This window comes from Dryobates pubescens, chromosome 1 (assembly GCF_014839835.1).
Source record: "Dryobates pubescens isolate bDryPub1 chromosome 1, bDryPub1.pri, whole genome shotgun sequence".
NCBI classification, from domain to species: Eukaryota; Metazoa; Chordata; class Aves; order Piciformes; family Picidae; genus Dryobates; species Dryobates pubescens.
The window spans coordinates 35684876-35710366 of NC_071612.1; the positions used below are offsets into that span (position 1 = coordinate 35684876).

Sequence of the window (25491 nt, forward strand, 5' to 3'; positions counted from 1 at the left end):
AGCACATTCCAATGGCCAATCTCTCTTTCTGTGAAGAATTTCTTCCGAACATCCAGCCTAAACCTCCCCCGGCACAGCTTGAGACTGTGTCCTCTTGTTCTGCCACAAGTTGCCTGGGAGAAAAGACCAACCCCTAGCTGGCTACAACCTCCCTTCAGGTAGTTGTAGACAGCTCAGGTCTTGTTTTTCTTCTCCAAGACATAAGCTGATAGCCCTTTTAGCCTAAATGCATGGATAGTCATGGCTCTGCTTATTTTATGTGGGTTGGCCTAAAGTATTGTCAAACGAATTGATTTTGCAACAGAAATTACCCCAAAATTGGAAGTCCCTGGATACAACTCCAGCACTGCCACATTCATCACAGGGCACAGGCAACACATTTGCAGATTCAGGGCACCCAGCTCTTCCACTGGAAACTCTTAAAGATGGTAAACCTCCAGACCACATGGCATCTGCCCGGCTGTTAAGTAGTCATAAGCTTCAAGTCATAAGCTTACAACTACCTGAAGGGAGGTTGTAGCCAGGTGGGGGTTGGTCTCTTCTCCTAAGCAACCAGCACCAGAACAACAGGACACAGTCTCAAGCTGTGCCAGGGGAGGTTTAGGCTGGATGTCAGGAAGAAGTTCTTCATAGAAAGAGAGATTGGCCATTGGAATGTGCTACCCAGGGAGGTGGTGGAGTCACCATCACTGGAGGTGTTTAGGACGAGACTGGATGGGTTGCTTGGTGTCATGGATTAGATGGTGTTGGGTGATAGGTTGGACTTGATGATCGCGGGGGTCTTTTCCAACCTGGTCTATTCTATTCTATTCTATTCTAGTGAAGAGTTTAAGTCATTCTGATCAGGAGGCCTTTAGTTTCTAAGACAACAGGCACTAGACTCTCCACTTCATATAGTACAGCCCTAAGCTACATAGTTAATGGGATTTTGTTTGTTAGAGTAAATTTTTCCCTGATATTTATAGATGCTTAGAGATTACTCTTCAAAAGCTTGCCATTCCTGCAATACTCAGAGTCAGTAAACCAACATAATGCAAGTCATGGTTGAACTTGCAGAAGGACACTAGGAACTGAAAGCAAATCTAAAGAGTTAATCCAGTGGGCAACCTGCATTTTTCACGGGTACAAAATGTGCTCCCCCTGGAAGCCAGCTGCCCTCCCCAACCCGAGGAAAGACTCTGTCATTTATAGTAAAGGTTAGTGCCATGATGAGGGCAAGTTCACATTTCAGCTGCCTAGCAGTAGGACTTCATTAGCAGCAAAGTTTTTCATTTTGCCATTTTCAAATGTTAGCCCTGGAATCCTTCACTTTATTAAACCTCCTGTGTCCAAAAAGAGAGAGGAGGAAAAAAAAGGAGAGAGAGAGTAAACAATCATTACATTGAGCTTTTACCTAGATAGTTTTATAAACAACATCTTTGTGAAGTCACTTGACAGCTCCAAAACAGGCAGACTCTTTGCTTTTAATCAAGCACCTTTTTTTTCTAGAGTGGTACTTGTCTGGGCTGCATAAAACAACAAACAAAACCACAGTTCCAAATAGAGATCCTCTGCAGCAGTCATCCTCTTTTGGTTTTAACACAGAAAAGGTTCCCTTTACCTTTGGATTTGCATATTACCATTTAAAATTACTCTACATGAACACAGCTAATTATACAGCCATTGATTTGGCCACAGTTGAAGACTCAAGTTGGGAGAGCAGTCTAAAAACAGGCTGTGAATGACACAGGAATGCCTGTGATATTTTTGTAAGTGTTATTTATTATTTGTATTAACATACTGTCCAGGAGTCCTGGCCATGGAGCAGGACTCATGGGGTGAGGTGTTAGACAAAAACAGACTAGCAGATGATCCTTGCCACAAAGAGCTTACACATATTATTAGCATTTGGACAAACCAAGTCATGACATTCTCAGCAGCAGAGCTCAGCAGGCTCAGGACACAGCTTAAGCTGACTGTTGAAACTGCTTCACCTTTGAATGCTAACAAGTCTAGTTTGGGAACATGACAAAGTCTGCATCTGTCCACAGCAGCTACAGTTCACAGCTGTCCTTCACATGTGTCTTACAAATTGGACTCAGTCTTAAAGGTCTTTTCCAATGAAAATGATTCTATGATCCTATGATCTTGGCTGGTGCCATTCTGACCCAACAAGGAAACTGTTCAGGGTGGTCTGGGTGCTAAATGAGGGCCATCAGCTTATAGCAAGGAACAAATTCCTGAGCACTGGCAGAAAGGGTCAGTATCCTTAGCATGACAAACAGAGGTCGCAGCCAACAAACAGCTTGGATTATTGAGTGCACCAGAAACACTGCAGCCAAGGAAGCATCCAGAGAAAAGATTTTTAAGGCCAGCAATGAGGTTGGTCTGCAGAAGCCCTGGCCAAGTGCTGCCTGGGGCCTGGGAGGAATCAATAACAGCCAGTTCAGAAGCAAACAAGGTGTCACTTACTTCAAGTTTCACCTCCAGCCATGAGAAATGGAGCACTCCAGCTCATAGCTGAGGACAGAAGGGACCACTCCTGGATGTTAAGGACAGCTCATGAGCCAGAGTAGGATGATGAGCATGAAGACTACCAGGAGCTGGCTGAACTCACTTCTCGGAGACTGTGTTCATAGCTAAACGCAGCTCAGATTATCAAAGCCAAATAAACGTGGTGGGATCATGTTTTGTTTTGTTTTTTATAGTTGAAGTCTTCTATTCATTTCCTATTATTTGATCCTCTCTTATAGCCATGCATCATTAAAGTTCCAACTTGGAAGCCTGGGCAACACAAGCTGAACCCAAGAGCAGCAGTGGAATATGTCTCCAGCACATATGCTACTGCCAGATTGATGATTAGTTTCTAGCATCAGAAGTATGAGAGTTTTGGAGCCAAACCCAACACCAGAGCAAGCACATCCATTTCAACCAATAAATTACTAAATCAGATGCCAGTACTGTGGTTTGCATTTCACTAGTTGTTTCTCTAAATGGGAGAAGTGCAAGGCTTTGTGGACAGCATTTGCATGGTTAATTAGAAGCAATAAAGCCTTCAATCCAGCTGGGGGTGGGGAAAATAATAGTAAAAAAAAAGTTGAGCTGAATTTCAACGTAAAGTTTCAGATTTTATTGGTTTGGATCTCTTTTTCCCCCACCACCACTGCTGCTTCCTTTATGCTTCCTGCCAAATTTGCACTGATGGCTGTTTTTCTCTGCTGTGATGAATTAACTGCAGCATCACAGTAGATTGTTCCACACAGACTCTGTTTACAAACAGCTTGGTTAAGAAACACCTGTTAGCTGGCTGTTGTATTTTCCATGGAACTTAGAAACACCACTACAGCATACAGCTAAATTCCTTGAAGAGGAATTTCCTAAGGTAGCTCTGTCTGGCTCAAATGAGACCAAAACAAAAAGGCAGGAAAATATAAATGAAAAATTACTTCGGAGGTGGAGTCTAGAAAGCTTGGAGAGAGAAAGAAAACAAACATCACATGCATACAAGGACACAATGATACAAACTTCTTTTGTTTTTTAAGGATGCTGAGTGTCCCTGCTCACTGCAGGGGCTTTGGACAAGATGACCTTTGAGGATCCCTCCCAACACAAAGCAATCTGCGACTCTGCTGTTGTTGTAGTGAAGGGATTCAATATAGACCTCAGTATATGATGAGCCAAAGCACACAGTGCTGCTCTGAATCACTGGCCAGACCCTCATTATTGTTTTAGTGAAGTACTCAGAGATCAGAACTGATGGCAGACAGAAGAGGAGAAGCCAGTTACTGCTTAGCAAAGAAGATCCACAGAAACCATGGCAGAAGGGTTTGCACAGCATTTTGCTGTGATGTTGACATTTTGCTTTCCATCAGCATTCACAAAAGTGCTTTCGCGATGTGAGTGCCAAGAAGCTGCGGGTTTCAGACAGTAAGGAAATTTTGCTTCTGTTTACTTCACACATGTCACAACTTACACAGCAAGACTTTTTCATGGATATAATTGTGCTGTCAAATTTATTTGTCCAGTAATCAGTACAAAACAAGGAAAGATAAATTATCCTGTATTATGAATGTAGGTATCACAATACAGAATACAGAATTAACCAGGCTGGAAAAGACCTTAGAGATCATCGAGTCCAACCTATCACCCAACACCATCTCATCAACTAAACCATGGCACCAAGTGCCTCATCCAGTCTCTTTTTAAACACTTCCAAGGATGGTGACTCCACCACCTCCCTGGGCAGCACATTCCAATGGCAAATCAGAGCAGGCTCTTTCCAGAAAGTACTACAACAGATTAAAGGGAGAGTGAGAAATTAAAAGGAAAAATGAGAAGCTATTCTTTTAAGAAAACAAACAAACCAACCAACCAACCAATAACACTGAAGTGTAAGTGGAAAGAGTGATTAAAATATTGTACAGCAGTTAAAGCTCTGTGCAGCTCTCTATCTTTAAAAACAGTTCTGTGAGACACAGCAGTGTATCTGGGTCCTGTAATTTTAGTTTCAGGTTCATATCTACATGGAACAAAAGGAAAAATATTTCATTTGCTGTACTGAATTAGAAGCACAAATTCCTGAAAGCTAGTAACATGCTGACATTTCATAGAATCATAGAATCAATAAGGTTGGAAAAGACCTCAAAGATCACCAAGTCCAACCTGTCATCCAAGACCTCATGACTACTAAACCATGGCACCAAGTGCCATGTCCAATCCCTTTTTGAACACCTCCAGGGACAGGGACTCTACCACCTCCCTGGGCAGCACATTCCAATGGCAAATTACTCTTTCTGTGAAGAACTTTCTCCTCATCTCCGGCCTAAACTTCCCCTGGCACAGTTTGAGACTGTGTCCTCTTGTTCTGGTGCTGGTTGCCCGGGAGAAGAGACCAACCCCCACCTGGCTACAACCTCCCTTCAGGCAGTTCTAGACAGCAATAAGGTCCTCCCTGAGCTTCCTCTTCTCCAGGCTAAACAATCCCAGCTCCCTCAGCCTCTCCTCATAGGGCTTGTGCTCAAGGCCTCTCCCCAGCCTTGTTGCCCTTCTCTGGACACATTCAAGTGTCTCAATGTCCTTCTTAAATTGACTCAAGGTGTGGCCTAACCAGTGCTGAGTACAAGGGTAGAATGACCTCCCTGCTCCTGCTGGCCACACAATTTCTGATGCAGGCCAGGATGCCATTGGCCTTCTTGGCCACCTGGGCACACTACTGGCTCATGTTCAGCCAACTGTCAACCAATACCCCCAGGTCCCTTTCTGCCTGGCTGCTCTCCAGCCACTTTGACCCCAGCCTGTAACACTGCATGGGGTTGTTGTGACCAAAGTGCAGCACCTGGCACTTGGACTTGTTGAATGCCATCCTGTTGGCCTCTGCCCATCTGTCCAGCCTGTCAAGGCCCCTTTGGGACATTGTGTGACACCAAAAAATATTGGCATTGATGCAGCAGTACAGCATTAGAGCAAACGACCAGCACCAGCAGACAGGTACTTATACTTAATACGGTTCATTGCAAGTTCCCAGAGAATGCTTTGCCAAGAGAAACTTCCTAGGAAAATAATCACAGCAAAAAACCCCCAAACAACTTGTTTTCAAAGGAACCAGCTTTTTTTAAACAGCACTTTACAGCTCTGTTCCTCAGCCATGCAACCAGGTGACTTTGGCAGCGCTGTTTTCCTCACTGCTCAATCATACAAATGCCACAAATTTGAGGATGGCACAGGAGCTGGAAACTGGATGCCACAGCAAACAGGTTTTTACTCAGTGCTGCTGAAACATGAGCCAAGATCCAACCTAAAGTTCAGCCCTCCAACTTTGCCACGACTACTTCCTACTATTATATGTGAGATTCTTTCACACAGCCTCTGAAGTAAGTGTCTGAGCTCCTGTGGGGATTGTTCAAGGAACTGAAGTAATGCTACAAACTCTCCTAAACCCTGTCAAACAAAAGATAAGGCAAAAAACATTTTCTTTTCTCACAGAGTGACATTATTCAGGGACAGGAAGAAAAATCTAGAAGTTGGGGTGGTGTTTTTTCTTAAGGGAAAAAGACAGCCAACGTGCAGTAGTTAGCATTAAAGAGCAATGCTTATCAGCAGTGATGATGGACTTTTTTTTCCCTCTACAATTAAACAGATAATAGAGCACAGTTGCACAAAACTAATTAGCAGAAGCCTTAAAAATTAGTTATGCCCATTGTGAATATCATAAAAATGAAAGAAACCAACAGTAACTCAAGGAAGGGGTGGGAGGAAGCTGCATGTGTAAAACTCACTTACACATTAATTACATTCATGGGACTCTAATAATCCATCTTTTTAAGTCTTCTGGAGCTTCAGATGGGCTTTTAATTAACTCAGCCAAAACAATTTTCCAGTTTTGGACAATTAAAAAGATGCTTTTGGAAAGCTGACAGTCTTCAAACAAAAATGTTCAGTATCAGTTTCTGACACAAGGAAATTTCTTCTGGCAGCACAGCTCTTCCAGCAAAGCCTCTGATTCCTACCTAGGCTTAATATGGTTTTGGGGCTGTTTTGCCAGTTTGCTTTTGTGGTGGCAGCATTACCTCTCTGGATTAATGAATACTGAAGAGGAATGAGAAAGCATTTCATCAGATTTAATACTCAGAACTCCCAGGTCTGGAGAGCAAACCGCTGGCCCTAGGTTTGATTTCATTAAAGCAATGTATCATTTCTGCCGCGATAACAGAAGCAGTCGGCACTTCTGGAGATCAAAGCAGACTACAAGCAAGCCTGCCAAGCTGAACATATGTAATTCTATATGTAATGCTCTATGCAATCCACATCCTGACTTAGACTTGCAACTAGACAAAGGTCATCTTTGTGTATTGATATTGCCTGTGCTTAGCATTCATAGAATCACAGAATGTTAGGGGCTGGAAGGGACCTCAAAAGATCATCTGGTCCAACCCCCCTGCCAGAGCAGGATAACCTATACCAGATCACCCAGGAACACATCCAGGTGGGTTTTGAATGTCCCCAGAGAGGGAGATTCGACAACCACCCTGGGCAGCCTGTGCCAGTGTTCTCTCACCCTCACAGTGAAATAATTCTTCCTCCTGTTTCCATGGAAATTCCTATGCCTCGACTTCCACCACTGCTCCTTGTGCTGTCATTGGGCATCACCCAGCAGAGCCTGGCTCCATCCTCTTGGCACTCACCCTTTACACATCTTTATCAACATGAATGAGGTCACCTCTCATTCTCCTCTTCTCCAAGCTAAAGAGCCCCAGCTCCCTCAGTCTCTCCTCGTAAGGAAGACATTCCACTCCCTTAATAATTTTCATCCAGCACAGGCTGGACTCTTTCAAGCAGCTCTCTGTCCTTCTTGAACTGAGGGCCCATAACTGGACACAATATTCCAGATATGGCCTCACCAGGGCAGAGTAAAGAGGAAGGAGAACCTCTCTCGACCTTCTGACCACACACCTTCTAATACACCCCAGGATACCACTGGCTTTCTGGGCCACAAGAGCACATTGCTGGCTCATGGTCAGCCTTCCATCCACATTGCACTGTGGTGTGCAGATCCTCCAGTCCTTACTTTAACACTACAATCAATAAATTCTGCTTACATGACTGGTTTTTTGGTATACAAAAGGTCTGCAAGTAAGTAATTGCCTCTTAAACCACACAAGGAATTCACTGATAAGAATTTCAGAGTAAATACAGATTTATCTAGCTCTAAACACCAGGAAAAGTTTGAAGAATTCAGCCAGTCAGCACTAGACCAGTTATATATACACACAATACTTCACACAGTGTAATGAGAAGTCACTCAAACATGAAATATAGTAAGTTTTTAACACCTGATAATACTCCCAGTATGTCTCCAATGTAGGCTGCAAGTTTACTGTCACTTTCCTTCAATAAAGCACCCTTCTTGAGTTGGCCTTACAACAAAAAAAGGACAAAAGTAGTCTCATCTAGAGGATTAGACTCAAATAGACAGTTCATAGAGCTATATAATATATGACTTTGTGTCTCTGGAGGTTAAAGATGAAACAAGAGGCACTTTGAGTACTTCATAATTACTCACAAGTTTGAGCTCCAACTCTATAAAAAAAAGAAGCCTACCTATTGTCTCTAGTAGTGAACTAAACACTATAGAATCCTATTGGTGGCAAAGACCTGTAAGATCATCGAGTCCAACCATAACCCACCTGACCACTAAACTATAAAATCATGAAGGCTGGAAAAAACAGCTGTTGTGAGGAAATTAATTGATTCTGTTAGAATGATTAACTTGTACTTTTTAGGCAGAAGCAGTATCACAGAGTCCAAAAGAAGATCTCTCACACAAAGCAGAAAAGGTACTGAAGGCTTCACTGTATTTCTAAGTGCAGAGGAGGAAATCACACCCACTGGGGTGAAATAACTGGAAAGAAGTAACTATATACTACGTCAAACCAACCAAAACTAAGATAATAAAGAAAAAATAGCAATAAATAAAGGACTGCCCCTCTTATGCAGCCAATTATCAAGCAGCTATAACTGCTTCTGGACTATAGTGTCAATACACTTTTTCAAATACAGATATGGTAGAGGTAAATGAAAAACACTCCTGATGTCTGCACTTGAAAACAATAAACCATCACCATGTGTAACAGACTAGAGTGCTTGACCTTTGAAATTCACATGCAGTCCTTAAAACAGCCACTTACTCATCCCTTTAAGTAAAAATGGTAGCAGAAGTAAGCAGGTATGGAAGCTTCAAAAATAAGGGGATGGCTTGGTGGGTTTGGAGCAATTTACTCACAGAACAGTAGTTAAAAACACCCACTGGTAGTGTTCAAGAAGCCCAAAGCACCAGTGGATTTTTTTGCAATAGCCTAATTATTTATTTTGAAAAATATTTAGAAAAGTAAAGGTAAGTACAAGACACAGGTACTGTGTCCAGTTCTGGGCCCCTCAGTTTAAGAAGGACATTGAGACTCTTGAACATGTCCAGAGAAGGGCAATGAGGCTGGGGAGAGGCCTCGAGCACAGCCCTATGAGGAGAGGCTGAGGGAGCTGGGGTTGTTTAGCCTGGAGAAGGAGGCTCAGGGGAGACCTTATTGCTCTCTACCTGAAAGAAAGTTGCATACAGGAGGGGCTTGGTCTCTTCTCCCAGGCAATCAGCATCAGAACAAGAGGACACAGTCTCAAACTGAGCCAGGGGAAGTTTAGGCTTGAGATGAGGAGAAAGTTCTTCACAGCGAGAGTTGTTAGCCATTGGAATGTGCTGCCCTGGGAGGTGGTGGAGTCCCCATCCCTGGAGGTGTTTAAGAGGGGATTGGACATGGCACTTTGTGCCATGGTTTAGTCATGAGGTCTGTGGTGACAGGTTGGACTTGATGATCTTTGAGGTGATTCTGTGACACACACCCCAAATACACAAACATAATGACTTCTGTGTCCTCCCTACTACGACTACCTTACCATTGGGATTTGACATATGAATAAGGAAAAAAACTCCAATGTAATTCAATATCATCCTCTTAAAACAGTCATAACAAAAATTGAGTCTTTCCTGAAAGGGAGCCAAGGGAAAGAAAACTGCACTACTGGTATCTTTTGCAGCTGTTTGTATCAATATTCCTTTCAAACAGGACTGTAAAGAAATAGAATTAGATGGGATTTAGAGGCAAAAGAAAGGCACAGAAGGAAATTTTAGAGAAAGGGTGATGGGAATCACAAATTAAATTCTCCCACTGAGCAGTACTCATGCAGATATATGCCTGTCAATCTACGGGTTGAAGAACCCAGTCTTGAAGGCTCTAATAATTATAGAACCAATTTAAAAATTACTGTAACACAGCTTCTAATGCACTAAAGCTTTTAAATGCAGTATCTGTAAAGGGCCATCAATCTCAGCTGCCAACAAGTAATATGTACTGAATCTTACACAACTACACTACAATGTCAGTAGTGCCAGAACAGAAGGGAACCAGGTATATATCAGTCTAAAGCAAGAATGGCCACCTTCCCTGTGCTCAGGGACTCCTTTATTCCCAGCTGTATCTTAAAGTAAAATCAATACAACTATATTTTTATATGGCTAATCCTCTTGGACCCAACACCCATTCATACCCCCACCTTCCTCCCCAACAGCAGTCACAGGACTGTGCCACCCTTTGAGGCGACCTCCAGAGCGCCCACAGGCTGTCAGCACCTTCTCTGTGGTCTTCCTTGCTCATAACAGATTATGGCCAACTTTTACTCTGCCCTTAAAGTCAACATGAAACAGTTCCCTAGTCAGTCCCACAGTGAATGTTATCTGCAGACTGTGGTATTTGGGGAAAAGAAAACGTGACAAAATACACAACTTCAGTTTTCTTTCATTCCAAGGAACTATCTTTTTGTGGTGACTGCTTCCAGCTCATAGGTTCCAGTCTTTGTAAAGCTAGCCCCACAACTGGAAGATGACATTCAACCAAGAAGATATTCTTCTAAAAATATACTCTGCTTCTTGAACACTGCCCACTCCAGAAAAGTAAGACTGGAAGGTCCTAAGGTGACCAAACAGAGTTTGGATTTCAGAGGGATTGAGTTTAGGAAGCCAGAAGAGCTCGAATTACAAAAATAATTGCCAGCTGAATCACAGTCACCAAAGGTGCAAAAAAGCAGCATTGAAAGCTTTTTCTCCATTTGGTATACTCACCAAACCTGCAATGGGAGTTGGCAGTCTGTTGATCTTTTTGACCAATCCTGGCTTTATTGCATTCAGCAACCTGTTAGGATAAAGGGATATTTATGAGTGGTTAAGTCACAGCATCCAACTGATCAAATATTTGTCCCCAGCACAGAAGGATTTCAGTGGGGCTGGAAATGAAGAGCCTTCCCTTTTTGAAAACACATGTGTGTACCCAAAGTTCCACTACCGAAATGAAGAAAGACTAGGAGGGAAAATATCTGCTCAATGGTTTTTATATCCTAAACTGATCTGAATCATATCAGTAAGTTTTATCACATTTGTCTGCCTCCATTGCCCACAGACAGGTCACACCTGGAAGAGTCTGACAGCAGAAACTGAGAAGGTATCCACTCTCAACACAAGGGGGAACTTCTTTACTGTAAGAGTCACAGAGCACTGGAACAGGCTCCCCAGAGAGATTGTGGAGTCTCCTTCTCTGGAGACTTTCAAGGCCTGTCTGGATGCGTTCCTCTGTGACTGGAGCTAGATTGCATGGTCCTGCTCTGGCAGCGGGGTTGGACTTGATGATCTCTTTGGGTCCTTTCCAACCCTTGACATCCTGTGATCCTATGATCCTATCACCACAGCTCGGGGAGAGCAGGGCAGCAGTTTCTGCACTGCAGGGAAGTGGCAAAAAACATCCACTTTATGGGTGGCCTGTGTATTTTCTGCATCTGTACCTGACATTAAAAGCCATCCTTGCATCTGTTGTGCAGAATGGAGGCCCCCATAAAACAAACATGAGAACACAAATAAAAAGGGAGTCCAAAAAGACCCACTTCACCCTCAAAACTTCATTAAGCCAATGATACCACCATTGAACATCAGTCAAAGATTACCAAACCCCCCAAATAAAGTTCCCCACCACCCATGACCACGTTACGAAGTGTTGACATGACTCATTGTTAGAATATTAAAAAAAGAAATGGCCAAGCCTCTGGAAGTGGGGAATTTTAATTATAAAATCCTCTTGCAACAAGCACATTCTTTACCACCCTTCCCTCAAGAGAAAACCCTTATGCCTTTTATCCAAAGGAAAACCCATGTAACCCCATCCATGGGGAAGAAAACCAGCCAGGTCAAAACATTCACTTAAAACTCAAGATGTTTGAAGAGAAACAAAAGATGTCTGTGATAATTTGAAACTCTAAAAATAAGAACAGCCACTATGGAAGAGAGGAATCTCATTTTGTGCTGACATTGTCTCCATTCAAGAATTGACTCTTCTGGCAGCCTGCTGTGGTAGCAAAATTATTCATATTTAACATTTGAGAGGTCTGGCTAAGAAGCTGATCCTAACTAAAAGAATATTCCTTTCAACTGAAAATTGATAGTCTGATTGTTTCTAACTCCCTACTTCTGACCTACAATCACATGGGGTGTGCCACCTCCAACATGGCACTTATGGCTGTGGCACTTAGCAAGCTCATTAAAGAATCCATTCCTCCAGGGGTGGATACCTGGCTCTGTTAACATTGAAATGACTGCTTTTACTCACATCTTTTTTTTCAGTATATAGGTTGGGTCTCTGCAATCACTGGGAAAAAACAGAGCAGTAGAGGGGAAGATGCTATTGTATATAGCTAAGGGACCAGACTTGATGCTCTACAAAGACCTTTTCCAACCTAAACAATCCTATGAGTCTCTATGATCATGGTTAATAAAGCTTCTGTCTGACCTGTCCTAAACCATCCTTGTGTATGGAGGTCCCACATCTCCAACACCACCATAATCAGAAGTGGCATCAAGCCCAGTAGGAATGACCTTTTAGAGAGCTGAGGGCATTTTCTTGCAGTTAGAAACTCAGTAACCCAAGTTCATACAGACTGCTGTACTATTCCTGTCTTGCCTAAGGTGAGATCCAATATCATTATGCTCTAAAATCAAATAATGAAAAAATACACAAAATGAAAACTACACAAAATTTAAAAACCCACAAATATGCAAAAATAAACAATTCACTTTTTTTCCCCCCTAGATGCACAGAATGGCAAGAAAAGAATGGCACACATCCCTTCCTAAAACCATCATTTTATTTCACAGATAGACATCAAATATTACTTACCCCCCCCCCCCAAAAAAAAAAAACCCACTAAACTATTTTTCAGCCTTGCACAGTGCAACCTTATGTAATTATTATTTTCCATTTAGGTGCTGCAACAGCCTATTTATTTATTTATTAAAAATATATATTTTTTGGGTCATCAGAGCACTTCCAAATACTGTAGCTCTGTTGTGATTTCAATCATCAACCTGTCTGCTCTGTCTCAAAAAAAGGATATATTGGCTAAAGCATCCTATTTTCTTTATTACTTAAATGTGAATACATCAGGCACCATAACTAATATTGCAGGTGCAGATCAAAAGCCATAGACAACAACAGAATGTAAAATATAAAGTCTCAATGGGAACCACAAATACCAAAAGCCCATTCTAAATAGATCTTCCAAATGGCTTGTACAGGTTTCTGGGTGAAATATGGGAGAAGGGTAAAATGAGAGGAAGGAAAAGAGCAGGGAGTAAACAACATTTAAGATCACTGTATGCAGTCTGAGAGGGAGGAAATGGGATGGTGCAAGATGGAAAAGCCTGAGGAAGAAAGGTCTCCATTATTAACATGTTTACCTCCTGTTGGAAACATCTCTAAATGATCTGGCACCAAAGTCCCCAGGACTTGCTCCCGGCAGAACCTGCCCAAGGGAGACTTCTTCCAGAGCAGACTGGCTGCTTCTGAATTATTGTTTAATCTAAAGCAACAGTCCAGCTGCCAAAAAATTAAGAGTGGCTTAAGCTTACTCTGCCACCAACCTGATGAAAAGCTGTACTGTTTATTCAGAGCGTCTCTATGGGTGCCTTCACTCAGTTCCTATCTGTCCCTGCCTCTCACAAAAGCCACACCTCTTCCACCGGGGGCGTCCTGGTTTAAGCGAGAACTGAAGTTATTCTGTTCAGTGATACTACTTTTCAGCTTGGCCTCTTCTCAGTAACTGCACTTTCTGAAGTTAATGGCAAGTTTTCACAGTGTCTGCTTCTAGAAGTGATAACGCTTGGTGTTTGTAGTTACTGCTAAGGATTGGTATGCAGAAAGGCTCTGGCTTAGTCTTGCTCCTGTAGAAACCAAGGTCACGTGTAAATCTTGTGTACTGCATCAGGGTGACATAAGCAAAAGCTCACACCTGTGATGAGAAGGACAAGTGGCCCTACGCTGACCAAGAAGGGATTCCATTCCATTCCATATATACCATATTCAGTACAAAACTGAGGAATCACAAAGTTTAAGCATGTCAGGTTAAGGTCAGTATATCAGGAAGTCTCTCTCTTTCTCCATTCTTCTGCCTTCAATACTAATCTGTGCGTTTCTGAATCCACTTCCATAAAACAAGTTCTTTAATTCAGTTCCCATCTAACACTGAGTTCACTCTGGGACTTCCCTGGTGCCCACCCACAGCATCAGTGGCAACGGGGACATAATTGCCACAGGGAGTCTGGGTTCTAATCTAGCTTGGGCTTTAAGCCAGAGCAGAGTAGATTTAGATTAGACATTAGGAAGAAGTTCTTTACTACAAGCGTGGTGAGACACTGGAACAAGTTGCCCAGATAAACAGATTCAGAAACTCACAGACATACTGGCCATTGAGAAGAGAAAAGAAAGACCAGAAATATAAAGACTGTCACACTTCTGTTAAGGCTTTCTAGTACCTGGGACTTGGACTTGATGATCTTTGAGGTCTTTTCCAACCTTGTTGATTCTATGATTCTACCTCTATGACCAGTGTTACTCCAATAGGACCAGAAGACATGATCATGAAGCCTCAAGGAACTTTACAACAGTAAAAGGAGCAAAGATGTGGCAAAAAGAAATATAGACAGAATATTCTGAAAATAATTTAAACAAATTATGATGAAGGCAAGAAGATCCCAACAATCCCACAAAACACTCAGAAAAAAACCCTCAAGCCTCCTCAGGCTCCATCCAGAAAACCCAAGTCTCTACATACACATGACCTATTCTCCAGACCTTTCAGGCTCTCAGTTGGGATTCCTGACCAGCACCCTATTTATGCACTTGTGCTAAGTCAGGACAACCCTCTGTTCTAAGTCCCCCTCTCACTTTCAGTCCAACATCCATACTCCCATCCTCCCCTTCCCCTAGCTGCTCACTTGGACTATTCAGTAGTTAGCTGTTAAATGAAGCACCGTAAGACACTGCATAGAAGCTAAAACCTTAGAACCACCTTACCTTATGGAAACAACAGGGCAGGAAGAAAGTGGAAAGCTGCTTCAGCCCCTCTCTTATAGACAGACACTAAGTCATTTCCTTCCCCCGATAAAACCCAGCTCTGGGAGGTATGGCAAGGATCAATCACTCTATTCGGTGGTGTCCCCAAGGCTTGGCATTCCGGGAGATAAGGTATCTCCAGAGCACGGCAGACAAGCTGAAATCCCTACTAGCCACTGTGTGACTAACCCATTAGACCTTACTGAGGTTGTTTATCACCAGCTAAGCATTTGAGAAACCTCTGCCAAGGAGGAGAAGGCGTTTCAGGCAAAGGCTGATAAAAGATCTAATGGAAAGCACCAAGACAACTGCCCGTTAGATTCCTGCAAGAAAGCCTCAGTTGAGAAAATATTCAGAGGATAGTTGCCAAAATCCAGCCTTCAAAAAGACCTTGTTTCTAAGAGGAAATGGAAGAGAAGCACTTTCAGAGAATGAGTTTCAGGAACTGAAAAAGGAAAGGTTTGAAGCGATGTGTGTTCACAGATCAACCCAGGCTGGAGGGATAGGTCTCCAACAGAGTTCTTTGCTCAAATAACAGATCATATTCCTAAATAGAAAAGCTGACTAATGACCTGATCTTACAGCAAAAGGGCAGTTCACATTGGAGAGTTCAGGAAATTCTACCCACAGTGAACTTTCAGAGACACATTTCTCTTTTTCAAATCAAATTTTACAGATTCACATTCTAACAAGCTGCCTTTCAGCACTTCATGACTATTAGCCCAGGCACCTTCAGTATCCACATATTTTAAACTCAGGCTCTGGTGGCAGCTCCCAAATGGCCCCAGATAGTTGGAAAAGAAAAAAATCTGCTATTAAATATATATTAAAAAAAAATCACACTGAAACAGCAGACAAAAACAAAAATATTTTGCTGCAAAGGAAGCAGTGAAGAAGTTTCAAAACACAGAGATGTTCTTGAGGTCACACAAATGTATTTGGAAAAACATTCCTGAGTGATTGCTAGTGATGCTCCTAACATGATCTATTTAGGATCTGGTGAACAAGGTGCTTTGTTAACATGCAGGACACAACAGACTCACACTCCAGTCTGACAAGTAAAAGGTGAATAAATTATGCAAGTATGGAACACTGGAACAGGCTGCCCAGGGGGGTTGTGGAGTGTTCCTCTCTGGAGATATTCAAAACAAGCCTGGATGTATTTCTGTGTGAGCTGGTATAGAAAGCAAATCATATCCTGGGCTGCATCAAGAGAAGTGTGGCTGGCAGGTCAAGGGAGGTGATTCTCCCCCTCTACCCCACCCTGGTGAGACCACACCTGGAGTACTGTGTCCAGTTCTGGAGCCCCTGTTGCAGGAAGGATCTGGAGGTGCTGGAACATGTCCAGAAAAAGGCCACAAGGATAAGCAGAGGGCTGGAGCTCCTCTCCTATAAGGACAGACTGAGGGAATTTGCTTCCTGACGCAGCTGTTAAGTGAGCCTACCAGGGGACAGGCTCTGCTTGACTTGCTGCTCTCCAATAGGGAAGGGCTAGTGGGAGATGTGACCGTGGGAGGCTGCCTAGGGTGCAGTGACCACGAGATAGTGAAGTTTTCAATATGCAGGGAGATAGGGAGGAGTACCAACAGAACCTTCACCTTGGACTTCCGGAGGGCAAACTTCAGCCTCTTTAAGAAACTTATTTGTAAAGTTCCCTGGGTACCAACCCTCATGAACCGAGGGGTCCAGGAGGGTTGGACCTACTTCAAACAGGAGCTCTTGAAGGCACAGGAACTGGCGGTCCCCATGTGCCGAAAGATGAGCCGGCGGGGAAGGCGACCGGCCTGGATGGACAAGCAGCTCCTGAAGGATTTAAGGGAAAAAAAGAGGCTGTATCACCTTTGGAAGGAGGGGAAGGCTTCTCGAGGTATGTTCAAGGAAGTGGTTAGACTATGTAGGAATAAAATTAGAGAGGCAAAGGCCCAGTTGGAACTGAAGCTGGCCACCTCTGTGAAAGATAATAAAAAGCAATTTTACAAATATATCAATGCTAAAAAGAAGGGCAAGAAGAACCTCCACTCCTTACTGGACCTGGAGGGGAACATGGTGACCAAAGATGAGGAAAAGGCTGAGGTCCTGAACGCCTTCTTTGCCTCAATGTTTAACAGCAAGGTAGGAGTCCAGGATGAGTGGCCTCCTGAGCTGGGTAATAGGGTCGGGGAGCAGTGTAATGCCCCAGAAATCCATGAGGAATTAGTCCGGGACCTGCTGAGCCACTTGGACACCCATAAGTCCGTGGGACCGGATGGGATCCATCCTAGGGTGCTGAGAGAGCTGGCAGATGAGCTGGCCAAGCCGCTCTCCATCATTTTCCTCCAGTCCTGGCTCACTGGAGAGGTCCCAGGTGACTGGAAACTGGCCAATGTGGTCCCCATCCACAAGAAGGGACGGATGGAGGAACCTGGAAACTACAGACCAGTCAGCCTGACCTCAGTGCCAGGGAAAGTGATGGAGCAGATTATCCTGGCGGCAATAACTGCGCACCTGAAGGAGGGCCAAGGGCTCGGGTCCAGCCAACATGGATTTAGGAAGGGCAGGTCCTGCCTCTCCAACCTGATCTCCTTCTATGATCAGGTGACCCGTCTGATGGATGTGGGGAGGCCTGTGGATGTAGTCTATCTGGACTTCAGCAAGGCCTTTGACACCGTCCCCCACAGTAAACTGCTGGCTAAGCTGTCAGCTCGTGGTTTGGACCACAACACTCTGTGCTGGGTTAGGAACTGGCTGGAGGGCCGGGACCAGAGAGTGGTGGTGAATGGTGCCACATCCGGCTGGCGGCCAGTCACCAGTGGCGTCCCCCAGGGATCAGTGCTGGGCCCCATCCTCTTTAACATCTTCATTGATGATCTGGATGAGGGGGTTGAGTCAGTCATCAGCAAGTTTGCAGATGACACCAAGTTGGGAACAGATGTTAGTCAGTTAGAGGGTAGAAAGGCTCTGCAGAGGGACCTTGACCGACTGGACAGATGGGCAGAGTCCAATGGGATGGCATTTAATAAGTCTAAGTGCCGGGTGCTGCACTTTGGCCACGGCAACCCCATGCAGAGCTACAGGCTGGGGTCAGAGTGGCTGGAGAGCTGCCAAACGGAGAGGGACCTGGGGGTGCTGATTGACACCCGCCTAAACATGAGCCAGCAGTGTGCCCAGGTGGCCAAGAAGGCCAATGGCATCCTGGCCTGTATTAGGAATAGTGTGGCCAGCAGGAGCAGGGAGGTCATTGTGCCCCTGTACTCTGCATTGGTTAGGCCACACCTTGAGTACTGTGTCCAGTTCTGGGCCCCTCAGTTTAGGAAGGACATCGAGACACTTGAACGTGTCCAGAGAAGGGCAACAAGGCTGGTGAGAGGCCTTGAGCACAAGCCCTATGAGGAGAGGCTGAGGGAGCTGGGATTGTTTAGCCTGGAGAAGAGAAGGATCAGAGGCGACCTCATTGCCCTCTACAACTACCTGAAGGGTGGTTGTAGCCAGGTGGGGGTTGGTCTCTTCTCCCAGGCAACCAGCACCAGAACAAGGGGACACAGTCTCAAGTTGTGTCAGGGTAGGTTTAGACTCGAGGTGAGGAAAAAGTTCTTCACTGAGCGAGTCATTCGTCATTGGAATGGGCTGCCCAGCGAGGTGGTGGAGTCGCCGTCCCTGGAGGTGTTCAAGGGGAGATTGGACGTGGCGCTTGGTGCTATGATCTAGTTGTGAGGTCTGTTGGAACAGGTTGGACTTGATGATCCTTGGGGTCTCTTCCAACATTAGTTACTGTGATACTGTGATACTGTGAATTGGGGCTGTTCAGTCTGGAGAAGAGAAGGCTCTGAGGAGATCTAATTGTGGCCTTCCAGTATCTGAAGGGGGCTACAAAAAGGTGGGGAGGGACTTTTTTAGGGTGTTAGCGAGTGATAGGACTAGGAGGAATGGAGCAAAACTAGAAATGGGTAGATTCAGATTGGATGTTAGGAAGAAGTTCTTCACCATGTGGGTGGTGAGACACTGGAACAGGTTGTCCTGGGAGGTGGCAGAAGCTTCATCCCTGGAGGTTTTTAAGGCCAGGCTGGATGTGGCTCTGAGCAACCTGATGTAGTGTGAGATGTCCCTGCCCATGGTAGGGGGGTTGTAATGGATGATCCTTGAGATCCCTTCCAACCCTAACAATTCTATGATTCTATGATCTTGCTTTGGCAGGCATTTGGACTGGATGATATTATGAGGTCCCTTACAACATCTAACATCCTGTGATTCTGTGATAATCAGCATCAAGAAAACAAGCATGCCCAGCACAGGATAGCATGGGCCTTGCTGTGCTAAAGGTAGAAAATGTGATCAAGATAGAGGCCTTGCAAGACAGCTCAAGAGAGACAACAAGGAAGACTGTGCATAGATAGCTTCACAAGTTATTTACACAGAACCTACCACCACAACAACAGCCATGAAGAGTGTCCCATGGACCTACAGATTTACAATTCACACATAGTTGTACACTGAGTAGCAATGGCCACGGATAATTGCCCCAAGTCTATATCCAATATAATTTCTTAAACATACACTCTTGGAAAGCTGAAACCTCTCCCAGGATTACCTTGCTTTGCACTTAAGCAACACTCCACTTGAATGGGTCAGTGTTCCACAGTTTCTTGCCCTGTCAATTACCAAGCTCCACTGAAAAAAACCCAACCCAACCCTTTATTTAGCTGCTGAGATGCATATTATTTTTAACAGAAATACAAAAGACAGGCCATTCTGGCTGCAATCAAACATTGCCCTCAAAGCCTAATCTCCTCTTCTCCTGCACACAGCTGAGCATTATGGTTTGCGTTACCTTTGACCCCTCACCTAAACCGTACTAATAAATAGCTCTTCATTATAACACGGCAATAAAACTTACAAGATTAAATACTCTGGATTCATATAAAACTGTTTCAAATGTCCTCACATGAACCTAAATCTCAATGCTTAATGAGCCTTGGGGCCTGTCTCTGAACTGGAGACGTGCCAAATCCGTGATGCTGATAATGTTTTGGCTTTACAACGCAGCGCCTGAAAACCCCAGCACACCAATCCCTTCTCACCTCAAGGCATGGGTCACATTCAAAACTCCAAGTATGCCTGTGAAACTCAAATACCTTTTTAGTTTCCAGGAATGGGAAATACAAGCAAAACTCCAATTAAGCATAAGGGTTGGGCATCCACCAACTTATCTAGCGAGGCAACTGGCAAGCCAAGGGTCTCTGCACTGTACGCTACACAGCCAGCTGCTGAACTGATGCCAGGCCTGTGCCACTGACAGACAAGCAAAATAACAGATCTGCAAAATCCTACAATGATGACTTGAGGTTTTGTTTCCCCTAACCAGGTCCCCATATCCCCATTTTACGTAAGTGACATTAACTTGCAAGAACAAATTGATTTCTAAGTAGCTAAACAACTAGAACATCCTATATACAGTGAAAGTTCTCCAAATCTAACAGCACCACTGACTCAGAAGACAAAGTTTTACTATTCCATAGCATTACACTTGCAATGATCTGGCACTTATCCAGCCATTACTGAAATCAGCATTCATTCCTGCCCAGAGCTTAGTCAGATGCACCAGAAGCATGATGCAAGGCCAGAGAAACGCTGCTCCCTGAGAAAAAGCAGCTCATTCATCACGAGTGACATGAAGAACACAAGCTAAGGAGATTTCTTATTAACAGAATAAAATTATCCTCAGAGTAAATGATAAATATTCCATGAAGTAATTCTCAATCACAATCATTTCCAGCTTGTTCAGATTTATAGCCACACTTCACTTTTTTTTTAAATACTATTAAACTAACCTGTACATGACTAAGTTCTCCTTTGTTTTTTATGTATTTCCTGATGGAGGACAATATTTAGGAAAGGCAGCCCCCTTCACAGCTGCTCCTGCTAGGAACACAAACTCCTTTTAAGAAAAGCACAAGGAAGCTTTTCAGGGGTACTTTCAAATAATAAAACTTTTCACATAATTCACTGAACACACAATCAATTACCACAATCAATTAAAAGGGATAGAATAGAATAGAATAGAATAGAATAGAATAGAATAGAATAGAATAGAATAGACCAGGTTGGAAAAGACCTTTGAGATCATCAAGTCCAACCTATCACCCAACACTATCTAATCAACTAAACCATGGCACCAAGCACCCCATCCAGTCTCTTCCTAAACACCTCCACTGATGGTGACTCCACCACCTCCCTGGGCAGCCCATTCCAAAGACCTTCAAATCTGCTATTTGAAGACATAAATAAAAAGGAGTCAAAAAAAAATCCTGGTTTCAAACAATAAAGATAGTTTCTGCACATCTTGCTAAGCCACACAAAACCATGTGCTAATACATAAAATAAGCGTCTCTGAGAAACAAAGAAAAGTTTGTGAAAATGCTCATAAAGTGGTATCCAGAACTGTATATGCAAGTTGAGATCCATCTTTAACCACATACAGCTACTCCTCTTTCACTTCTATGTTTATGCCATGGCTTCTCAAGGTATGCACTTAAAGATTAGTTAGAACTGTCATGCTTGAGAAAAAACAGAAATTTATTGTGCCTGCATTTACTGCTAAAAACTGATTTGCATGCACACATAAACCAGACATAACTATACTGTTCTACATACAGAACCTAAGGCAATACACACAATTATGATGTGCTTGGGACTCCGCTGCAAAGCCAAATCATTTCTGCTGATATCTAAGTCTGAATTCAGTTCCAGTTCATTGCTTAAGGCCTTCTGCCCAGGATCCACATGCCAACTCTATGGTTTGCTCCTATTCCTGATGTAAGAATCTTATTGCCACTCATACAAACTGTCAGGGTGGCTACATTCTTAGTATTGCTTGATTGCAGTGCAAGTCTACAACTACCTGAAAGGGAGGTTGTAGCCAGGTGGGTGTTGGTCTCTTCTCCCAGACAACCAGCACCAGAACAAGAGGACACAGTCTGAGGCTGCACTGGGAGAGGTTTAGGCTGAATGTTAGGAAGAAATTCTTCACAGAAAGAGAGATTGGCCATCGGAATGGGCTGCCCAGGGAGGTGGTGGAGTCACCATTAGTGGAGGTGTTTAAGAGGAGACTGGATGAGGCACTTGGTGCCATGGTTTAGTTGATAGATGGTGTTGGGTGATAGGTTGGACTTGATAATCTTTTCCAACCTGGTTAACTTTAATTCTTATTCTAATTCTAAAAAATATGAGCCCAACTGCATGCCAGAAATAGTATAGTGGATATATATCATCCTTGGAGAGTCACAGAAAAGCCAGTAAATCACTTGGATTTTCCAAGTCTCACATCCCCACAGATATTTCTCGAACTGCTGAATGCCCAGTGTGAAAGATGGAATCCTGCAGTAGCAGGGCTAGGCAAGAGGTGGACAGCAAGGAAAAACACAGAATGGCTTAGGTTGGAAGGGACCATAGAGATCATCTACTCCAACCTTCCCGCCATGGGCAGGGATGCCTCACAACTAGACTTGGTTGCTCAAGGCCTCATCCAGCCTGGAACACCCCCAGGAAAGGAACTGTTCACCTTAAAACCACTTGCAAGAATATTAGAGCAGTAACAACTGAGCAAGGCTGTAGGAAGGTACATCCATTTTTGTCTTCATATAGTAATTTTAAAACTTCTTAATATCAATTACTGCAGAGTCAGAAATAAAAGCAACTTCAACCTCCTTTTCTGCTGTTTCAGAAAAGCAACAGGACGAAGCAAACCAGAGGGGCAAGCAGATGGAGACAGCATGTACTTTTTTTTTTTTTGCCATCAGCCTTCATACAGATGCCTGAATTTGTAGAACTGCAACAACCAGATCTAATTTATTGTTGATTAATCCCCTAGCTTCTTATATCTGGGTCAAACCTGAACATTAATAGCTAGGTAACAAGAAAACAAAACCAAACCCAAATCTGTCCATGTGCTGGAGTGGAAATTTGGGATTTCTAGCAATATTTCCTACTAGTGGTGCTATATTCCTGCCTTAAACAGCTTTTCATTGTGCTCCCAGGAGGGCACGTTTGCCCACCCATGCAGAATCAGAGCCAGGAAACTTCTCAGACTTGCATATGAGAATTTAATCCACAAAGCAAGAACAGAGAAAGAATTGCCTCCACCTAGCTATGATGTCCCTTGCTGAAATCACCATCTGCACTGATGTCAGCCAGCTACGCTGAAAAGCCATGAACTCATTCCAGACAAACAGAAGTTGTAGTCACTGGCTTTCCAGCACAGCTGGGTGAACAATTAAATCCAGCATTATCAGGGCAACTGCACAAGTGGGCTTTCAAACATCCAGAAAGAAGGAAGGTCTTGTGTTACTCTCATCTGTCAGCTTGCTGCTTGATGGCTTCCTGCATTGTTCAAATACGCTCCTCAGCTCCCACGCTGAGTGCCTCAAGTGTCATGATCAGGCCAGACCAAGATGCCTAAACACTACCAGAGAGGCAGGTACAAGGCTTGTGGGTACCTGTGCCCAGCACACATAAAGGGCTGCTCTGCTAATCAGGCTGGTGGTCCATAGCATGCCCATGCCAAATGTTCAAGTTTTTGGCATCACACAGTTGTGTTCATTTTCATTTATTGAAATATGTGGATAGTTGCTCAACATGAATGAGTCATTTATAACCAGTGTAGTGATGTCTGACTGAGTTTGCAGGCTGTGCTGGCCCTAGACATCAGCACCAACTAGAGAGAGGTCTGACACTACTGTGCCTGAGGCTCCAACAATCCTGCTCTAGAGAGACAAAAGATTGCCCTACACCATTTTGCACATAGCCAGTCTGACTGTTTGTGGAATGGACACTCGCATGCTGCCTTCCCTCCTTCCCTTCTGCAAAATGCCTGCAAAGTCAGAATGTAGCTTCAGACATCTTTGGGACATTCAAGGCATGCCGGCTGTATCACTCTTGACATCAGCTTTCAGTTGTCTAGCTGCTGGGATCCATCAGAATCATAGAATCATAGAATTGTTAGGGTTGGAAGGGACCTCAAGGATCATCCAGTTCCAACCCCCCTGCCATGGGCAGGGACACCACACACTACAGCAGGCTGCCCAGAGCCACACTCAGCCTGGTCTTAAAAACCTCCAGGGATGAGGCTTCCACCACCTCCCTGGGCAACCTGTTCCAGTGTTTCACCACCCTCATGGGGAAGAACTTCTTCCTAGCAACCAGTCTGAATCTACCCATTTCTAGTTTCTTTCCATTCCCCCCAGTCCTATCACTTCCTGACACCCTAAAAAGTCCCTCCCCAGCTTTCTTGTAGCCCCCTTCAGATACTGGAAGGCCACAATTATGTCTCATCGGAGCCTTCTCTTCTCCAGGCTGAACAGCCCCAACTCCCTCAGTCTGTCCTCATAGGAAAGCAGCTCCAGCCCTCTGATCATCCTCATGGCCCTTCTCTGGACACATTCCAGCACCTCCAGATCCTTCCTGCAACAGGGGTTCCAGACCTGGACACAGTACTCCAGCTGGGGTCTCACCAGAGCGGAGTAGAGGGGGAGAATCACCTCCCTCAACCTGCTGGCTATGCTTCTCTTGATGCAGCCCACGATGTGATTGATGCAGCCCTCTGAGAATCTTGAGTTTGCTTTCAGTTCTCATCACAACATACACAACAGGAAAGAAAAACACTGGAGCTGCCAAGTCAAAGTAAGTACCACTCCACACACACACACGGACATCACCCACTCAAGTGTATGGCTACCCGCTGACAGTAAATGACACCAGCATCAAGTACTACAGAGATAAAGCAAGTTTAGCTTTTCCCTAAAATTTCCACAAATCAGATAAACCACAGGCAATGAATTCTTCCATCTTCAGAAAGTTAAGACTGCTATAATTTCTTTCTTGTCCTCTGAAGCTTATCAGAGACTTTGAGTTCAGGTTTTCATCTACTTGTTTTCATCTCCTTGTTCCAGTGAAGATGAAAGCACAGCAAATTGGAAGGAGATTAAGAGAAAGCTTGAATACCACCAGATTTTTTTTCATGAAGTACCCAGACAGGTTGCTGATAAACCAGAAAATTCCTCTCTAGAAAGATGACATAGCCTGTGTCAGCTTTACTAGCACTTCTTCACTGAGCAACAGGTAAAAAATTAACTATCAGATCTTCACTTGTCAAAGCCTGTACTTTTTGAAGATGCATTAAGAAATCTGTGTTACATCGCACACTTCTGTTGAGTTCTTTCTTTTGTAGTGGACATGGAACCAGTGAGGAGCATGCTTCTATTGTTAGCCTCATCATTTGTTCAGCATCAGGAAGGCCAGACTTGAAGTACAGATTGGTAGCTTTCTAGTTAACACTCTGTAGCCTAATAGAGTTTGACCCACCAGCCCCAGATGCCAGGAGCAGGATGCAACACAACCATCACAGCCTGTCAGGCTTAAGGTTGAGGAGACGTATCCCTTCAGACTGATTTTTACTGATCCACTGGTGGTATGTGAGGACAAGCAATTTGCCCAGCATCACAGAACAATTTAGCAGTATAACCAAGTGTTGTCCTGCTTCTTACTGGAGCTCACAACCTCCTAAGAG

At 44.0% G+C, this 25491-nt stretch overlaps 1 protein-coding gene across 1 annotated transcript in view; it reads right to left on the reverse strand.

The window, feature by feature from the left end:
- The window catches only part of LIMCH1 (LIM and calponin homology domains 1), a 223646-nt gene that overhangs the window by 114552 nt on the left and 83603 nt on the right, over positions 1-25491 (reverse strand). Inside the window, exon 3 of the mRNA XM_054163774.1 lies at positions 10643-10712. Within this exon, the coding sequence (XP_054019749.1) occupies positions 10643-10712 (70 nt within the window). The remainder of the gene's footprint in view (positions 1-10642; positions 10713-25491) is intronic.